The following is a 15,519-nucleotide window of genomic DNA, read 5'->3' on the forward strand; positions in this document are numbered from 1 at the left end:
CAGCGTGCACACTAGAGACTTGAGCTGGCCGAGCTGCTAACCACTGAAATGGAGTAAAACAATTAAACCGCATGGCTCTTCCAAGACTTCCCAAATTGTATCAAACCTAATGAACTTTTTGTGTAGTTTCACAGTTTGACCAATTTGTAAGAGTGACATCAAAGCCCACAGGCTTGGAGGTCACCCATCCTGAAGCCTCGGTCATTGCCATTTTGTATTTTGTATCCTAAAAGTAACCACATTTTGGTGTATTTTATCAGAAGCATAGTTTACAAAATGAACACCATGCAGTATTGAAGAAGCCTTGAAACTAGGGATTGAGACCAAAAACTCTCAACGAAACTGTTTGCTGATGCAGAAAAATCAAGTGAGAAGTATGGTAATTTTCTCATACACTTATATAAAATCAGACCTCTTTGAAACCAACGGTGTCTTCCCCTGCTGGCCATTAGAAGACATGGCACTTTTGGATTTTTTTTTTATACTTTCTGCCTCATCCTTGTTCTAAACGGTCAAGTCCATTGTGGCAAAGCCTCTTCTGCGGCTGCAGTTTCTTGATACATGCTTTTTAAAAATCTTTATTTTAACGTCTATATTTTCAGTGATTTATGTGCCGTCTACATTGTTTCAGCAAAGTCCCCCGGTTCGACATATACACTCTGCATTCAAGCAGGTGAATCAATCTCCTAATGCTCGTGCCCAGTGATAAAGCCAATGATTCACAGGTAACCTTTTCGCAAGCGATATTGATGGACCATATTGACATGCTTTTATGGGGCATTTCTCCTGATAGCTCTCAGTGTGGCCCGGTTTCTCAGGTCAATAGCTGAAAGCATCTCCACATCATCCATCACAGTCTAGTCCCCCTCCACCCGCCTCCTCCCGCACACAGAACCACGCTCGACACATGATTGACTGTCAGCTGCCCTCTGAAGAAGCACCTGCACTGCACTCGCCAGGACGCGGACCAGGACGGGTTGGCCTGGACGAGTTCCTCTGTGACTCTGCACTAATCCATTAAAAGAGAAAGTGACTGCTGCCTCAGCGGGTGGGGGGCTTTCGTTAAAGTTGCCATCATAGTCCAGCAGACGTCTGAAAAACTCCCTCTGGCTGTATTTGCGCGACCTTTCCACCTCGCTCTCAGCAAAACATAGATGCCTCTAATCACTGCGCATCCTGTACTGTGTCTGCTCCCGTTTTACAGCGTGGTTGCGACAAAATGCCGCCATCAGATCCGGTGAGAGGTAAGACGTTCGCCACCGAAGTTTTTGTGAAAGTGAAACTGCCAACAATGAGTGTAAAAAAAGCGGTGCTACGGGAAATAAACATCTCCTCGCTCGCCGTGTGGCTGAATGTCATTAATTGTCAAAGTGTGCCAGCACCCATATGATCAAAGCAAATTAAAGCCTTTTTTCTGTGAACATCCCCGCATCCCACATTGTGGTGGGCTCCATCACCCGCGAAACCCTGTGTTCTTCTGAGAATTTGTGAAATGGCAGCGTCTGATACCGGCGGTGGTGATCACAAAAGCGCCACCGCTTTCTGACAGTTCCCCTTGTAGCGCAGTGTTGTTAATTTTGCTCAATCTTCTGTCATTTGAACGATGGCGCGGAGAGGAAGTTTGTGGAATCAATATTTGCCTGCACATTAAAATTCACTTCTCCTCCCTATCAGTGTGCAAGCAGTCATTGCAGACTTCTGCCTGGGCACACATTTAATCACTTTGCACAGTTCACCGGACACGCCATGTAAATAAACAACTTTCCTAACTGTTTTGAAGGACTCATACGGGCTGCACCTTTAATCCGCCTTTGCCAGACTTAAGATATGCACATGGGAAAAGCTTATGGTGTTAGCGATTATATATATTAACACAGTTCCTCCCACTTACAGTTGCCATAAGTCTTTGTCATGATTGCATTAACAATCTGTGTATTATTTTGAGGTCTCTATACTCCACCATATTGCGGGATGATTGCATTCCTCACTCGGCTGCCTCTCGTATCTGGACACGGGGGTTCTGGCGGGGGGAGAAAGATATGAGAGCCGGGATGGAATAAGAGGATGTCGCATTTTCACCTGAAGCGTTTTCCTTTCGACAGTGCTCTGCTGAGGATAGGCGGGGCCGCTGTTGACGTGCCGGGTGCTGCGCTGCCGTCCTTAGCAGACGATCCGTGAGAACTGCAGCTCTGCAAAAAGAAACAATGAAGAAAGAACAGTGTGTACAGTAATTGCAGCTTGGGAATGTGTCCTCGTGCCCAGATGTTTTTTTTTTTTTTATGTTATAATGATCACGATCAGGAACAAGATGCAGGTGTACATGATTATGTATGTCAACACAGGAAATAAGCACAGGGTATAATGCATAATGCTGGGGATAGTGTTTGTGGCTTAGCCACGAGTCCCCAGACAGGTTGAGGATGCTCTCTGGCTGACGCATCCCCTCCTTAGCCGGGCAGAGTGTCTTTAATTACACTTTACATTTTAAACTGCAGATTAAGAGGGGGACGCTTTGTGAATCAACTCCACCGTGGCCCTCACAGTGCTCCCTCTGCACTGAAGAATTAATCCCACACAAGATTACATTAATGGTTTCCTAAAGAATCCCCCCCCAGTTCTCTCCCTTCTATTCTTATCAAAATGAATACCATTATCTTGCAATAGGCCCCAGACGGAGTGGCCACGAATGCTCCCCCCCAGAACCCCCATGTGAAACACTAAGTTGTGAGGTAATTCTGCTGTTCCAGTTACAGTACCTCCTGCTCTGCCCCGTCTGTCCGTCTCATTGTGCATCATTAAAGCGACTGCATGTGACAGAGAGCTGGTTTAGGGTTCTCATGCCCGATAAGCCTCTTTTTTTTTTTTTTCTCCCTTACATCCCTGACTCCCAGAGGGAGCAGTTACTGCTGTTCACTAGTTGTGCAAGAAAATAGGATCATTTTGGCCACCTTCTCATATACCCTGCGGCTGCCCAACGCCTCACTCTCTGGAACAATTGCTGTGGCAAACTTTCCTGGAGGATGATATCTATGTCAGGGGATAAAATAAATAGCTCGTGGCAGACCTGCGTGGCGTAACCCATTTCACTTGTCCCCCCTCCCTCATCTCACTTCTGCCTTGTTTTATGCCACTTGTGAAATCCAAGGATAAAAAAACAACGCACTGTGGCTTCAAGGAGAGGGCGAAGGAAAAATACGAGGAGCCTGACGGAATAACAGCAGAATTTACATAACAGGGAGAGAGGAAAACCTATGCATTCAGAGCAGCACTAATCCTCCTCGGATTACAATCAAACCACAGGTCGTGAACTGTGCATAATGGGATATTTGACCATTCTTCATGAAGGACAATCTTCGAGCCAGTGGCAGAACAAACCACCTCCAGATGTAGTCAGTCCTCTGAGCCGGGACGTGACTGCTCCTTGTGCCTCTACCTGGTATCGAAATGCTCATCAGCCATTTCAGAACCACGCGCTGTCATGCACATTACAGGGAGTGCGTAGCTGCTGACAGCATTATTAATTTCAAGCTGCACTGGCCTGTTCTTTTTATTAATCACGGAAACACCTACTGAAGCTTTCATATCATCCCAACTGCCGTCACAACACTTGCTGAGCAAGTGGCTAACATGCTTCCTCAATTTTCTGTTCTCGCCGGCGCCCTGGTTAACCCTGTGAACGCGCAGTTCCTTTTGTTTCTTCACGGGTCTTTGAGGGACAGAGCGTCAGAAATACTCTACACATATTCCACAAAACAGAGTGTAACTTTTAAAAAAATTGTTGCCAATGCTAACAATGCCAATGCTATCTGACAATCCGGGTATGCAAATGAATGGCGTACCCCGCCACAGGCCCAATGTTTGGCCCGTCTCCAGACCCGAAGGCTATTACAGATACTGAATGGATGGATGATGGATGGATGGATGATTTAATTGTTGCTGTTCAAATTCTGTAAAGCACTTCGTACCACATTACGATGTATTAAAAGTGCTCTATAAATAAAGTCGGATTGATTGATAAAGTCTGAAAACACTCAACAATCAACGAGCTTTCTGCAAAAAAAAGTTACATGTCGTTGCTTTAAATGCTGCAAAGTTTGGCTCAAGGTGCCACGTGTAAGAATTTTGGTTTAAAACATTCAAAATTAACTTCAGTTTACAGAAAGTGAGGAAATAACATATCTGACATCTATGTGCTGTGTTGCACAGATGGATGTATGGAATACAATTAGCAGCAGTCAGCATATTGACCCTGTTTTGTTGGAGTGGAAATTCAACAGGTGGTCAAGTCTTACGTATTGCATCTTTAATGGTCCCCTGCTAAGCTGCTCCTGCTGCTGCTTCATCTATCCACATCTGTTGAAATTTCAGGAATCATCTTTATCAAAGAGCCCTCGGTATCAAAGCGTTGATGCCTTCTTGCCGTTAATTGTGTCTCGTAGCAAAAGAAAACAGCGTCTCTGAGAACATAAGCAGCTCAGAGCTTTGTGAAATCGATTTTGGTCGGACATGAAACAGCCTTGAGGCACGCCAGAACTTTCATTAAAATATTCTGAAGTCATTTTTCGGTGGATTTTTAGCACTGAAGTCTCTGCTCTTTGGCCCTCAACAATTCTCCCACTCCCGATGAAGTATTCATGCAGTAGCTTGGGCTCGCTCCTGAGGGGTCTCTCCTTCGACTGAGGCTAGACTAGTTAGTTACCACCACACCAGGCTTCCGGCTGATGGGAATTGAGTTTCTGTGTCTTCCCAGTCTGAGTGCCCCTATTCCTTCAAGTCGGTGCGTGTCTGCTTCGCCGCGGCGTCTCATGGGCGCGTGCCCCCATCTCTCCTCGTTTGAGACACAGTTCCATCGCCGGAGAGGTGTTGATTTAATTCTCAGAGGACGCGTGGAAGGTGTTTAACTACACAATCACTGCCCTTCCTTTGATTCCCGTTTCCATTAAGAGTGTGACGAAAGCGGCTCGCAGAATCTCGCGCCACTCCCTAATATTTACAGTTAAGTGCCGGAGGCTTGAGCAATTCACATGGCCGTTCCGCACGTGCAGATGGCGGGAATATATGCACGGGGATGCTTTCCAGATGTGCGATCAAGATGGCGGAAATACGCAGGTGCACAGCGGGCAGGCACTCTAAAAACATAATTCTCAACAGGATTATGGACGACATACATCTTAATCTAAAATAGTAAAGAACACACTGTACAGAGGCGGTGCACGTGCATGTTTTTATTAAAAGGCGCCAAGGGTTTAGTAACTTCTGCACTGGCTCCGACCTTGAGTGTTACTGCAGAGTGTAACAATGAAGTCAGCAGCAAGCCCTGAGAGAAAAACATCTTGCTCTAAGCTCACCCGAGTTCAGCGATTTGGCATATTTTTTGGCGGGGAGTAGGTTAAAGACACTGGTGCACAGCGGTGCATCAGTTTATCAATGCAGATGATATGGAAGTCGAGAACTAAAATGGACTTCGGTTTCATCCTCCCCTCCGCGCTTGCCCCCCCACAGAGCGAGCCCCTTCTCCTCTACCAGCTCGCCGCGCTCATCCTCCACCTTCCTGCCTCGAACGCACGCGGCAGAGAAAAAAACCCCCCAAAAAATAACACTGTGCTTTCCAACGCGAGCAGTTGCAGCACGTGGTGCACACCGAAGTGTTTTGATCCTCATGAACAACATGGCGCTCCGTTCTTTCCTCGCTGAGTACTTTTCCATTTTGTCAGTTTGAGTTCTCCTTGAAATAAATTTAAAAAAAAAAGAAATGTAAAAAAAAAAAAAAAAAAACCCAGAGAACGAGCAGGACTTGCACCACCCACGGCACATGTCCTCTCCCTAGATGGTTGCATGCTGAGGGAGTGGGTGGAGAGAAGCGGTGGTCTGGGGTCGCTGTGTCAAATCTGTGGAAAAACGGGTTTCACTTGTTAATCTTTCCTCGCTCTGTTCAGCTCATGCCCCCTCCTGGGTGCTCATAGCCGGAGATCTTTCACATCCCACCTTAAGCTTTCCTTCACACTGTTCTATTATAGCTGTTGCTGCGTTGTTGTGTTATTACTGTCTTTTATTTATTTTTTTTTCTTCTTTCGCCTGCCCTGTCCTCCTGGCATCCTCCCTGTGTCCACCTTTCAGAACATTCTGTGGCTGGACACAGGCCGTCACTGCATGCTGAGACCTCATGCGTTCCCTGTCACCACATTCTCACAGTCGTGGTGTTAATATAATAGCCTGCTATTGTGCTGGGGGACAAGAGGCGCCTGCGTCTGACTGAAATGCGTAAAAGTCGGGCGCTGAAGTGCTCCGGCTGGTTTGGCTTCAGTTGATCTTTGTGCACAAGTGACATCAAAATTCAATTTTAGTTTAAAGGGCCCATATTATGCTCTTTTTCAGGTTAAGACTTGCTTGCAGGATATCTTGGATGTCCACTACGAAGTGTTTTCACCCTTTAATGTTCAAATTCAAAAAAAAAAAATACAGGATTTTTCTCATAATGTTCATTACTGCAGCACCTCTATTCACCCTCCGTCTGAAAGCCAAACCTGCTCTGATTGGTCGACTCTCACAGGCCTGAGCAGGCACCACAACCACGGCAGTGCTGGGAGCATTGCTGAGGGTGGAGACTGTGTAGTTGTGAATGTAACTGAGTACATTTACACAAGTACTGTTATGTACAGATTTAAGGTATTCAGACTTATTCTGTTACATTTATTTGACAAGTTTAGTTACTAGTTACTTTGCAGATTACATGCTGCATGAGAGCCAAAGTGGCAGATTTTAAATCAATTTCTTTTTATCATCAGTAAGATAAAAACACTGATTCTGTAAATCAGAGCCATGTTGAGTCAACACAGTGTACAGCACATTCATGCATGTTAATTTATGTATTATATACTTTTACTTGTACTTTAGATATTTAAGTACATTTAATATGAGATACTTTAAAGTTTTTGCTCAAGTACTATTCATATGGATGACATTTACTTTCACCGAAGTAATATTTTAACACAATATCTTTACTTTTGCTCAAGTATGTTACTCAATTACCAGTCTGGATGCGACATCACAACCTTACAACAGTCTTCACAGCCCGTTTAAAGACCCCGCGTCTGAATAGTGTGTGTTTCTCTCTGTGGATTATGTTTTTTGATACTTTCACAGTATTTTTGTGGAACCTACACCTGCTTTATTACAGGCACAAAGATATCACTTATTCCAATATGGGACCCTTTAATTTAACACAGCCACTTAACAGCGACAAAACATTTACATCAAATGTTGAACAACTTTCTTCAAGCTGTCAGTGGCTCAAAGCCATAATTTCCTGCGACACCCTCAAAAAAGCTTTCAGACTGTGCCAACTGCAGTTCCGTGGGTGGGGTTAGCTTCAGGGGTGTTTGTGTTTCAGCGTGTGACACTAGACACTGTTGCATTATTAAAGAGCCTCAGTTGCAGGCTACATTTGGCAAAGTGCTAACGCAGAAATGACAGAACAAGGCTGAATCTGAAGGAGGAATTTTAGGCAAAAAAAAACAACAACTATGCCGGAGACAAATGCTGAAAAAAAAAAAAAAAATGTACCAGATGCTTGTTCGTCCCCGGTAATAACCTGTGTCTAGACATGCATAATTTAAAGGAGCACTATGTGGTTTTTGGGGGAAAGACATTATTTGTATGCCTGAACAAACTAAATAAACAAACTCTTCGTTTTTATGGCAGAACGAACAAAGTGACCTTAAAGGACAACAAAAGTTCCTGCTGTTTCACTTGGTCTATATTTGGTGGACCCTGCCACCTTTTCTGGCTTCAAACTGTGTCATGGGGACCATACTTTCCTCTGAGAAAAATACCCACAGTGCCCCTTTAACAGAGAGTTTGGCAACCTGCAGAGGATACGAAGGATTAATCTGCGAGGGTCAGTAACACACCTGGAGAGTTATGCTGCCACACATTGACACAGGTCCGCGATCGCAAGATAGCAGTGGGCACTGTAGTATACAATAACCATAGCTGTTAAATAGTGACTAATGATAACTGATAAATATACAACACTTTTATTGTTATTCAATAATGCAGTGCAAAGAGTGATCAGATATGATGGAATACATCAAGAAAGGGCCTAAGTTATCCAAAAGCCTGAATGCCAGAGTTTCTAAGAGCCAGTTAGTGACAGAGGAAAAGCATCTGTTTAAAAAACCAAAGAGTGACGAAGAGCAACTGGTCTACGAGCAGTTCTGCATGTAGGCCAAGCTTCATGCAGGTGCAGAACGTAGAACGGGGATTTTCCATAAAAAAATAGCAGTGTCAGCAGAAATAAAGAAGAACAGGGATTGGTTGAGGCCATGAAGCCTGAGAAGACACTCCTAGGTTTTTTGCGTTTAAGAGGATGCTCAATGCTTCGAACCTCAGGTCAGTTTGTTCTTTTCCAAATAAAGTCCTACTTCACTCAAACCTTGAAGACTCCAGGTGACTTTTTTGATCTTCTGAAACCTTTTGGACCAACTGAGAAAAGTGAAGTCGGTTTGCGACGGTATGAGTTCCTCCGGCGATGGATGAAAGCTGCACGCTGAGCAAATCAAAAACCCTACGAAACAATATCGTATTAAGAGTGGCAGCAGCAAATAAATGATATGTGACCATTTTTCAAACACCAAACAAAGAGGGCGCATGCAGGAGAGTGCTAATGCGTTACGCCAATTGCCAGCTTTTGATAGGACCTTTACAAGCGAGCATTAGGGCTGCAATTACCTCAGGATTCGGCAGAGAAATCAGCTGTATCAGTACCATCTACTTTTGAATGTCTGGGTCAGCTCTCTCCACTGCTGTGCCGTGCTGCACTTTGATTCATTTTGTGCTATTTTCTTTTTTTTTTTTTTTTGCTCTTTCTTTCTTTCATGTCTTTTCATGTCCACCCCCTGCCATCTCGCTTCACGAAAACCAGGAGTTTGTCTTTGTGATTTTTTTTTTTTTTTTTTTATTGCGAGCAATAGCTGCCAAATTTAGACTTTCTCTCCCTCCACCCTCCCCTTCGGCTCACAGTTTCTCCCCAAAATGCTTCTTCATTAATCAATAATTTAATCACGCCACTTTGTTTTTCTTTTCATTTCTTTAGTGCTCCATTTTGCACAAACCTCTCCATCCTTCTGCTTCAACAAAAACAAAAAAAAAGTCAAAAAGGAGCCACCAGGCTGTCCAATTTGCAAAATCCAAACAGTAAAAGATTATTTAGGAAAAAAGTGAGTGCATCTGCAAAAGAGTTGTGGCGGACAAAAAAAATCCCAGCCCCCGAAACTGCCATTTGACATTAGTCGTCTCGTGTACAGTATTGTTGCTGCGCTTGCACGGTGAGTTCAGGGTCCGTGAAACGCCGCAGATTAGAATTTCCAATCTACAGTTTGTCACGGGAGTCTGTCAATGCGAACGCGACAAGCAGATTTTTCCTCCGTAACACGCGATGCATTCATTTTTAAACCATAATTCCCCTCTGTCTCGGCTCCTGTCAGACCCAAGTGTGAACAAAAAAAAAAAGGTTTCAGCCAGTTGGGGAGATTATTAAGATACACACCATACATCATCCTGTCAGGCGCTCTGTTTTTTGGTGCGGAGACGAAGTGCTATACATATTGAGATGAAACTGATCATAATGATGATAAAGGTACGGGGGGGGGGATAAATCAATAACAGGTAAAAAGACTTACCTTTTGGAATTGGAGGCTGTACTGGAGGCGGGGAGTCGATTTGGACATGAGGCCGGAGGCGTTGACGCTGCAGTCCCTCAGGCTGCGGCTGTCGGAGAAATGAGCCTGGAGTTTTTCCCTGTGTCTTCTGGAAAAGGGGATGAATTGAAATATTAAAACAACTAAAGGGTAAACCGGACCTGTAATTAAAAAAAAAAAAAAAAAAATAGTTCCATAAGAGATAAACAGCAAAAATGGCCACAGTGGTGCAGTCCTCTTTAGAAGTCTGGCTGTAGTCGCTGCGGTCAGGGTAATTCTGCCTAATGACAACACATGCACTCTTTAGTCTGGTCATTGATTTCTGTGAGCCAGCTCTTTATATACACACACATGTGACAGCAAGGTTCTGTAGGGGATCATATTTATTGACCTGTTGACCTTCATTACTGGCACACACTCTGCTGAATGTGTGGGAAAGAAAACACAAAAAACAGGGAAAAAACATGCAGATGAATAAAAGTCTAAAATACTAATATACCATCACAGTTGCCCATTAAGGGAAGTATCTCAATTCCTGGACTTGTGATTTGTCTAATGGCGAAAAAAACCCCCCAAAAAACGAACAAGGAGATCTGACAACATTTGTCAAACGTCGTAAATGCAATGAGTGCCGCGAAAAGGTCAAAGCGACAAAAAACGAGCACCAGTCAATTTGCAACTCAAATGTGGGAATTTTTTTTTTTTTTTTCTCCTGTCCAGAGCTGAAGGTTTGACAGATGTGGGGAAAAGAAACCACACACACACACACACACACACACACACACACACACACACACACAAACACACTGGAACCGGCTACAAAAATAGCATTAGGGGCGAAGATGTCTTTGCACAAGTGGAAATTTAATCAAGGCAATGTACCGTGAAACGTCCATTACATGCCTTTGCGATAATATTCCGGGAAAAGAGAGAAAGAAGGAGATTTTCCAGAAATATCGCCAGAGAAGCCAGACATTGAATCCTCACTGAGGCAGGGGAGGGAAGATTTCTGGTCGGTTCGCTTGTTTCATGCCTACATACACGTGTGAACATGTCACGTTAACAGCGCCTAGGCAGGTGTTGATTCACCCATTAATAGCTTTGATTCTTTGTCGCCTGCGCGGCGTAATTTCCTCCAGCCTTTACCATAAGAAATGCTCTTGCAAAACAAACATGAAGTAAAGAGAGGGCAAAGGAAAATGGGCATCTTTTAGCTATGCTAAATATAAAGTATGAGAGTGTGCCTTCATTTTGGATTAAACTTTGATTGGATTAAAAATTAATTGATGCTTAAGACTTTTGGATTAAATGTTTAATTCACCATTAAATGCTCATTTTTAAATACTAGGTTGCTTAATTCTCTCTGCTGCCGAGGCCCGTTAAATGTTTCTCAGCAAAGTTGGAATGTGGGACGGAAATGACTCGAGTGGCTGAGCGACCGTCTTACACCAGGGCCCGTCGAGAAAAAACAGTCGACCAAATGACTAACTTAAATTGAAATCCTTGCCAAAAAGCAACCCAGGCTTTGTTTGTGAATGTATACGAGTCAAACCTTCATGTGAAAGCATAATTACGACGAGAGAGGCACATCTAAGTTTTACCGTAGTTTCGTTTTTCCGGCAAGCTATCACCAGGGTCTCTACACATGAACAGGAGCATTGAGTGTGACCTGACAGGAAGGGGAGTAATGGTGGACCGCTCCTCAAGCCTTCCTGTTAGGTCACAATTTTTGTCTGCCATGACGGCGGTGCGCGGAAGATATGGCTGCTAACGTGAGTTGTTCAAAAACCTTCTTCTTAGCGAACTGTGTGTGTGCAAACAATGTTTGCAATGCTCATGTTCATGTGTAGAGACCCTGGTGATACTACGAGCAAAGTTTCATGTTGTGTCGAGCCTTCACAGTGTTTTAAAAATAGCAATTTTGATGCTAGCATAAAAGTGACGGGCACTTTTATGCTAGCATCAAAATCGCACAATGAGCTTGACCGAAAACGCATCTACAGTAAATCTTAAAAGTGCCTCTTTTGTCTTAATTATGCTTTTACATGAAGGTTTGACTCATATACATTCATAAATAAAGCCTTGGTTGCTTTTTGGCGAGAGTTTCACTTTAAAGCAACATAGCGTAACTTTTTGACCTTAAAGATGCACTATGTAGTTTTGGGCAAGAAATTGTAAGCCAAAGAGATACATTCATAAACAGACTGTATAAACAACTCTTCATTTCCTTGACTGAGAACACACAATTTCATACTTTTTTTCTTTGATTATATGTGGCGGACCCTGCCACCTTTCTAGCTTCAAACTGTCCTCCGGGGACCTAATTATCCTCTGAGAACAGGTTTGTTTATTCAGTTATTGGTGTTTCCTGCTTTTGAAACCTCCATACTGGCAGAAAACACATTCTGTGCATTTAACTCAGGCGCGCTCAATCATCACGCTTAACAATATGGTGCACTATCTATCATTTATTCAAAAAAAGAGTTAATTTTACAGTCAAATTCATGATAATCAATGACTGCTGGGAGGTATTTGGCCTTCGTATGCCACCCCTCTCATCTCTCAACCAGCCTGGACCAGCCTTTGAACACTCTCAGGAATGCAACTTTAATGGCTGATGTTTTACTGCCAGGCACTGATACAAATGAAATTTTACATCTTCACCGAAGAGCGGAATAAACTCGAGCATTGGCGGCAGCAGCGATTTATCTGTCGACAAAGACAAAAATAAAATAAAAAATTGGGAGTAAAGAGATTCAAATTTAAGAGGGAGTGTGGATTTCATTTTTGCAGCGAGTTAATTACCTGTGGAGCGGCTGACCGACACTTAGTGTGCTGACAATGAAATCTATTTTTGTTTACCCTCCCTCCGCCCGCCATTACTTTTCTTTGTCTACCTCCCTTTTGGTTTTCCTCTTCTTCTCCCATGGCGAGTAATTGACTTTGGCGGGCTGCCTTGCCTTTTCTTTTCTTTTCTTTTCTTTTTTTTTTTTCATTCCTTATCCAGTCATGCACACGCATGCTTAGGGTCCGATGTCTTTGAACCCCTGCCTTATCTGTGTATTTTGTTTAGTGGCAAGGCGTTTCTGTGACACCCTCTGCTCGCTAAAACCACTTCCCGAATAAATCTTCCTTGAGTATCGGTCCCAAATGCATCCTGCACGATTCAGACGCGGTGCCCTGCTGAAACATCCGTCGAGCTGACTCACACTTAGAATTTCATTGGGCTCCATGCCACGATAGTAAAGTGCTCTCTCTCTCGCACGGCCACGGGGCACGGGCTACTAATGTGGCGCTGGCTGGCATCACTCACTTGTTGCGGCGGTAGAGAGCCATGCACGCCACTCCGAGAAGACAGATCCCCGAGGCGATGCTGAAGATGGACAGCACCTGCCTCTGGTAGGTGTCACCGCTCTCTGCAGGGTTGGGGGGGTGGGGGGGGGGTCGGGGGGCAGAGAGAGAGAGAGAGAGAATACAGTTCAGGCCATTGAATTTCCACCCTGACACAATGAATGTGGGGCTGCAGCTGTGATTGAGCCGGGAGGAATGAATGTATCGTGAATTAACATACTGCATGCGCACACGAACAGTGGACAGATGAACAAGGGCAACACAGGGCAAAAACACAGGGCAAAAACACACACACACACACACACACACACACACACACACACACACACACACACACACACACACACACACACACAGACATCCTCCCACAATCGGCATTAGCATAAAAGTCAACCAGTGCTGCTGCCAGTAAATGTCAGCGTTTGAGCACGGGACTGGGACACGGCAGACTCAGGCAGGGCTCAGTGACATGTGCTAACTGAAGTGTGATAATCATTCCGTTCAGAAGAAACCCAGCAGGCAACGCCGATGGAGTTTCCGCACAGCGGGGGGGGGCAGGGCCACGTCGAGTGTGTGTGTGCGTGTAAACTGTATGTTTGTCGGCGTTCAGAGACTGATGGCGACAGGGAATTAGCGGCAAATGAATGCTCCCGGAGCTTTCTTGTCAGACCCCAGCACATCAGCGGCGGAGGCTTAAGGTCACAAGCAGCTGGGACAAGTAGCAGTTGATCCCAGCAGATATCTTGTCTGACTGAGCAGCTGGATTGTGGCGCGCCGCGCTACTTACCACCGCGCATGGTGTGCGGGGGCGGCGCAACGCTCGGGGGCTGGCTTATCAGACAGGTGGGCAGAACGAGCGCGATCTAAAAGCTCGCAAACTTGTGCCTAATCCACTGACACCGGCCACGGAGAGACCCGTCCGTCCCGCAGCCACCCGTGACCTTGAAGGCAACCTCCTGTGACATCACTCAGTCACTCTCAGAAACAATAAATCCCCCTTTGTCTGTTCTCACCACCCTGACAACTGCGAAGGCCAAGTGCAAAGCAAACATCACGGCGGCCTGTTCATGACCTTTGAGGGCTTGTCTCTACCTTTCTGATGTTGTCAGGAGAGAACTGTCCTGGGAGGCCTTCTTCATCCGTGCTTGTCTGCCCTGGTTTATCATCGTCCTCAGACTCCTCTCTTAAGGGCACGCTGGCCATAAGAGAGCTTCCTGTGTTCAAAGAGCGCAACCGAGCCTGTCCTCTTTCTTGGCCTCCTTCGTTTTTTTTTTTTTTTTTTCCCCTTCCTCTGCGTTACATCGCTGCTGCATCGACACATTTTGAGGGACGGTGTGGTTCAAACTGGGGTGGGGGTGGGGGGGTGGGGGGGGGGTACATTTTTAATATCGGGATGCTTCGGGCAAAAATATAAAGATAACATCTGAACACATCCTGGAGGTTACAATATGTGGATACACTTATGTGTGGCAGTGTGTAAATATATATATATATATATATATATATATATATATATACACATCAGTGGTCCAAACTGCCCACTCAGCTCCTGTGAAAAGGGAGGCAGGAGGCACAGAGATGCTGCGGGGGTGGCCAGCTGTGACACACAATTGCGATTTTTTTTTTTTAAACACTGGCAAACAGACAATCCGCTACGAAGACGATTTTAGTCATATTTTTTTGGTTTTTGCATTGAATTTGAGTTGTGCTTTGCTGACATTATTAGCCTCCTGAGTTATGAAATTTAGTGCGTGATTTACTTCTCTGGGCTGTGACTAGATTTTTGACGTTGACACCAATATTGATATTTGATGGTGATGGAAACTGAATGAAATCTAAATAGAGTGTTTTTTTTTTTTAATCCACATACATAGGTGTTACAAATGTACATACAAAAAGAGTTGAAATGAGGACATGCCTGGGGCAGTGTAGTTTACAGCAGGAGGTCAAACTCTGCCGGCAAGGGCGTCATTCTGTGTTTAAAAGCACTGCGGAACGTAAGGGCACAGATGAAAAAAATAAAAATAAAAACGTTAATGGCCTCCAACTTACTGTATGTGATTTAATACACTGTAATGAGGGGAACTTGTTATGTCAGGGTAGCATTCTTGATGCAAGCCAGTGGCGTGTTATCACAGTTCTGTGATGGGGACCTATTGTCTATTGCAAAAGATAAGTGTGACTGTATACAAGTGGTTATGATTCTCCGAATACATGATTCATTCCAATTGTTGATTTAGACATCACTTAATTCCAATGGCAGACTATCGTGCCTCTGGATTTGTAAAGATCAACACACACTTTCCAATTCTTTTTGAATGAAGGCGTACTATTTTACAAAAACAGCTTGACTTTATCCAGCTGGCTTCTCGCAGATCAGGGTTAGTTAAGTTCAAAAGATGTTCGGCAAAAATAAAGAATTCAGAGTTCAAACAAACAAAAAAAAAGCACTCTGTGGGAGTCCAACACT

General features: G+C 44.4%; 1 protein-coding gene across 2 annotated transcripts in view; it reads right to left on the bottom strand.

Annotated features, from left to right (window-relative positions):
* nrg3b (neuregulin 3b) overlaps positions 1 to 15,519 on the bottom strand; it is a 218,421-nt gene that overhangs the window by 9,218 nt on the left and 193,684 nt on the right. For both annotated transcript variants that reach the window (XM_037080996.1, XM_037080995.1), the window contains 3 exons: positions 13,012 to 13,114; positions 9,681 to 9,807; positions 2,080 to 2,189 (listed from right to left, as the gene is read on the bottom strand). In XM_037080996.1, the coding sequence (XP_036936891.1) occupies positions 2,080 to 2,189; positions 9,681 to 9,807; positions 13,012 to 13,114 (340 nt within the window). The remainder of the gene's footprint in view (positions 1 to 2,079; positions 2,190 to 9,680; positions 9,808 to 13,011; positions 13,115 to 15,519) is intronic.

Source organism: Acanthopagrus latus, chromosome 20, assembly GCF_904848185.1.
Source record: "Acanthopagrus latus isolate v.2019 chromosome 20, fAcaLat1.1, whole genome shotgun sequence".
Classification (NCBI taxonomy): domain Eukaryota; kingdom Metazoa; phylum Chordata; class Actinopteri; order Spariformes; family Sparidae; genus Acanthopagrus; species Acanthopagrus latus.